At 32.3% G+C, this 4,545-nt stretch overlaps 1 protein-coding gene across 1 annotated transcript; it reads left to right on the top strand.

Moving 5' to 3' along the window:
- The first annotated feature begins 616 nt into the window (after positions 1 to 616).
- LOC109179365 (proteinase inhibitor PSI-1.2-like) lies at positions 617 to 2,716 on the top strand. The gene is made up of 2 exons (XM_019328865.1): positions 617 to 743; positions 2,214 to 2,716. The coding sequence occupies exons 1-2, from the start codon at positions 692 to 694 to the stop codon at positions 2,453 to 2,455; spliced, it is 294 nt and encodes a 97-aa protein (XP_019184410.1). The 5' UTR covers positions 617 to 691; the 3' UTR covers positions 2,456 to 2,716.
- Positions 2,717 to 4,545: the final 1,829 nt, after the last annotated feature.

Genomic DNA, 4,545 nt, shown 5'->3' with positions numbered 1-4,545 from the left:
ATATTTAAAATTAAAAATAATTATGTTTATTTAAAAAAAAAAAAAAAAAAAAAAAAAAAAAAAAAAAAAGAACCAAACACACCAAAACAGTTTTTTAGAATGCAACCAGAAAAGGGAAATATTTTTTACAAATAACTCATTTTTCGAAGTTATTTTCTAATTTTTCAAACAGTGAAATTCTCAAGTTGTGACTATCGAAATTTGATTTTATGTCCTTTTTTGTAATCTATTATCAACAAACCAGCTGAGTTGGCTATGGGAGATTAGTTTACCATTACTTACGTTAGAGTAGAGTGTTAGATAGATGGCCTGGCGCGCTGTATATCATATCAGTTGAGTAAAAGAATACAAAAATCCCAGGAAACAAACATGAAAGCAAGCAAGGTGTCAACAAAGAACTCTAACAGATGGGCTACATCAAGCTATCCTCGTAAATATATACATCTGATCTTCTGCATGCATGCATGCATGCATTTTGAATAGAGGACACCTAATCTAACACATTGATTACTCTGTTTAATTAATTAATTATTGAACAGTGTTTGATAAATGTTGTGATGTGACATTATATTGATGAGTGTATGTTATAAATAATGGGATATGATAGTAGTACAATACTTTCATCTCATCGACCACACATACACTATCTTTCAAGAAGTGAGAATTATTGAAGCTAATTAAGGTAGCATCCATGGCAGCAAGTTCGCTTGGCTCCGTCACTCTCCTCCTCCTTCTCCTCTGCGGTATATACCACGTCGTCTTGCACTCTAGCTTGTTCCTTTTTTTTTTTTTAATAGAAAACAATGGCATGTCTTAGTAGAGAGGAATTTAATTCTTTTCCCTACTAATAATTCTAAAAAGTGTAAAATTTCAAAGTCTATCGAGAGAATTGTAATTTTGTGAAATTACAAATCTTACATTTTCTAAGAATTGTAATTTCATAATATGTGAAAATAAATGTTGGTGTGAGGATCAAAATCCCTTCCCTAATAATACTATATATTTCCTTATAAATTATAATTACACGAGTCTTTTAGTCTTTATACTACTTATTCATTTTTCGAAACGTTATAATTGAAATTTTCACTAATTTTATTCATATATACCAAACAATAGAATTTGAATTTTTTTTTTTTTTTTGAATGCAATAGAATAGAATTTGAATTCATATTTTATTTTCAATTTATCCTTTCTTCACAAAATTACAATTCATTTGCCCTCAAATTTTCTCAATGCAACTAAACAACCTATAAAAGTTTTATATGTTTGGTTCATAGGTTTAGGCACTAGGAATGGAAATCAAGTTAGTGTTTGGTTGACAATTTTTTAAAAACAACTATGGAATTTGATTACCCTTTAATTAAAAACCTTATTCCCTAATTAAAAACGGGTATCATCCCATCTTATTAGTAATATAATTTTTAAGTTTGAATTAATGATTTTAGATTTTTGTTTAGAATTTTTTGTTCATATCGCTATTTTGGATGTCATTATATTAGGATTTAGGAACAATTGTCTTATTTTTTATTTTTGTATTTTTAAAACCTTTATTCTCATTATATAGAATTATACAAAGTTAATTCTACCAGAGGTCCCTTGTCTTTAGTGGCAATTTCAAATTTAGTCTCAGATTATCGTTTTTGTCATTTAACATCCTAGACTATTATTTTTTGGATACTTTTAGTAATTCTCATGACTTTTTCTATTTTAGAAAGAGTATTTTTGTTTTTTCATATTTTTCTTTTGTTATTTTTCCAGTTTCAACCGGTTTAATTGGTTTAAAACTTTATTAAAATCGGTTAAAATCGAAAAAATAACAAAAGAAAAATATGAAAAAAAATAAAAATATCTTTACTCAAAATATAAAAAGTCACGAGAATTACTAAAAATGTCTAAAAGATAATAGTCTGGGATATTAAATGGCAAAAAGAATAATTTGAAACTAAATTTGAAATTGCACAAGAGTGCTCTGATGAAATTAACTCAATTATTAATAACTAAAAATTAATAATTGTAATCATTTCAATTTCACCTTAATTACTATCAAATATATATGTAAAATATTTTTTCAAAAGTCATTAATATTATAAATATTTGATTGCCATTCGAATTCCCATGTACACAGCCTAATAAAGTTGTGTCTGGTTCGCACATGAAACCATGAAAATCAGAATGGGAATGGGTTTGATACTTTGATCGAGTTTATGGTGCAGGCATTGTTGTGGAGGTGAAGCATGCAAATGCGCAATCGGAGGCATGCCCTATGTACTGCGACGGCCGAGCAGAGGTTATGGTATGCCCTCTTGAGGACTCGAAGACGGTGAAGAAAGTTGGCCAACTTTGCACAAACTGTTGCGTAGCAGCAAGCAAGGGCTGCATACTCTTCGACCAGAATGGAACCCCCTTTTGCCCAGACCAACCATCGTCGTTCCGTAAGATCGTAACCGTGGTTTAGAAAAATCCGGACCGGTCGGCGGTCGCCGGTGGCGGGACCAATAAAATGCAAACTTCAAGTTTGCTGTAATGCATCTATCCTAGCTTGAATAATGAGGAGATTATTAGGCCTTAGCTTCGCACTACGCCATCTGATCTCCTTTCTTGTACTGTACTCATCTGAGCTTTTACCTATGTGCATGTTAACATCAACTCTGATGAGAATCATGAGATTGTTATGCTGTTATTCATATTATGTATGTAGTGTTGTTTGACTTTTTTATTGGCTACGTCATAAATTCATCAAATTTTATAAATATAAAGTTTTGACAATTATATAATAAGCATGCAAAATCATTATCACTTCAGTATGCAGTAGTGTTCTTCACCACTATTGTTCTATATGAAGCTACTGCCTTCCACTGCTAATCTCTATTGTTGCTAAACCATCATGTCGCCTAATCAGATGTAGAGTGAATAATGTTGTAATTAACAATAAAAAGTACCATAAAATAAATTTTTGTACTGTATATATACTCCTCGGTCATAAAAGCAAGTGCTGTTTTTTTGACCGAGCAAATAAAACAAGGGTAATTCTATTTGCACCACCCAATTTGCTATTTACACCACCCCTTTAATAGGTATAATAGCTTTATAGGTGGTGCAAATAGAAAAGTACATCATCATTAAATGTTGTCAAATATTAATATTTATTATTTATTTTTTTTTAATAATAAAAATATTAATTTAAAAAAAATGAGAAGATGAACCTGTCACCTTCTCTGGTAGAAGGCGACGAGCTGCCTTCTCAGCGGAGAAGGCAGCCCAGTTAAAAAATAAATAAATAAATAAAATCCCCGTAATCTTTTCCGGTGAGTAGGCCAAGGGCTGCCTTTTCACCGGAGAAGGCAACCCAGGTTGAAAGCTACCTGAGTCGCCTTCTCTGGTGAGAAGGCGACCCACTGGGTCGCCTTCTCACTGCAGAAGGCAGCCCAATTGCCTTCTCCGGTGAGAGGGCAGCCGCTCGCCTTCTCACCTGAGAAGGCTAGGGGGTTCGTTTTTTTTTTTTTTTTTTAAATATTTTAATTAATTAAATTTTGAATTAAAAAATTATTAATTGCAAGTTTGACCAAGGTGGTGCAAATAGCAAAATGAATCCCCAATTTGGCTATTTACACTACCTATGTAATTATTAAAAGTTTTCACCTTTTTACGATTTCAAGATACTTTATACCCACTTTTGGTCAAAGGGTGGTCCAAATAGCAACACCCTAAAACAATAAATAAGATGGTACATGTGTTGCTAGCTGAGCATGGAAAAAGCATTAATATGCATTGCCTAATCTATCAATGTAGGTCATTAGTCTTAAAACAATAGAGTAGCTGGTAGAGGCATGACAAGCTAACCATAGAAAAAGCTTTAATATGCATGGTCTTATCTATGATAAAGATGCATGGGAGAATGAATCAATTCTAACCACACATGTGATAAGGAGCCAAGTTTTACATTACATTTAATATTATTAAAAAAAATAAAATAAAATTCACTGCTTTGTCTCAGACCCCGAAGACGAAGAACAAAAACAAAAATAAAACTAATAATAGTAATAATACCTCGAGTTTTCTGTGTATATTTGTTGTCCTTCAGTTGTAATGTCGTGGGCCATACTCCAGCCATCTGGTGAGTCGTATGTTGTAACAGTATCAACGTGTAGCATTATTCCTGATCGTAGTCCCATAAAATTCGTATTTGTGGGTTGTAGTGGTGTAGTAGTCTCACACACACACACACACACACACACACACACACACACACACACACACACACACACACACATATATATATATATATATATATATATATATATATATATATGTAGTTCCCCAAAGCGTGAAGAGTGGTCAAAACAATATTGTCAAGATTGAGCACTTCCTATAGGAAACGGTATATATGTGACTGTTGTATTATCTGTAGATACAGGCAACCTCCCTGTTAAGACCAATGACAATTGTCCTTCGCCCATTGAACTCCGGATGAAATTTACAATATCTGATAAAGAAGATTGGTGATATATATAAATGATATGTGAGGAAGGTAGTGTATATCGAAGC

This window comes from Ipomoea nil, unplaced genomic scaffold, assembly GCF_001879475.1.
Source record: "Ipomoea nil cultivar Tokyo-kokei standard unplaced genomic scaffold, Asagao_1.1 scaffold0900, whole genome shotgun sequence".
Classification (NCBI taxonomy): domain Eukaryota; kingdom Viridiplantae; phylum Streptophyta; class Magnoliopsida; order Solanales; family Convolvulaceae; genus Ipomoea; species Ipomoea nil.
This window is presented reverse-complemented; position numbering and strand designations above follow the sequence as displayed.

What these genes read in the sequence shown, in the direction of transcription:
- LOC109179365 (XM_019328865.1), top strand. Translation starts at nt 692, where the DNA reads ATGGCAGCAAGTTCGCTTGGCTCCGTCACTCTCCTCCTCCTTCTCCTC. An exon ending in CCTCCTCCTTCTCCTCTGCG is followed by an intron (nt 744 to 2,213) that starts GTATATACCACG and finishes TTTATGGTGCAG; the next exon opens with GCATTGTTGTGGAGGTGAAG.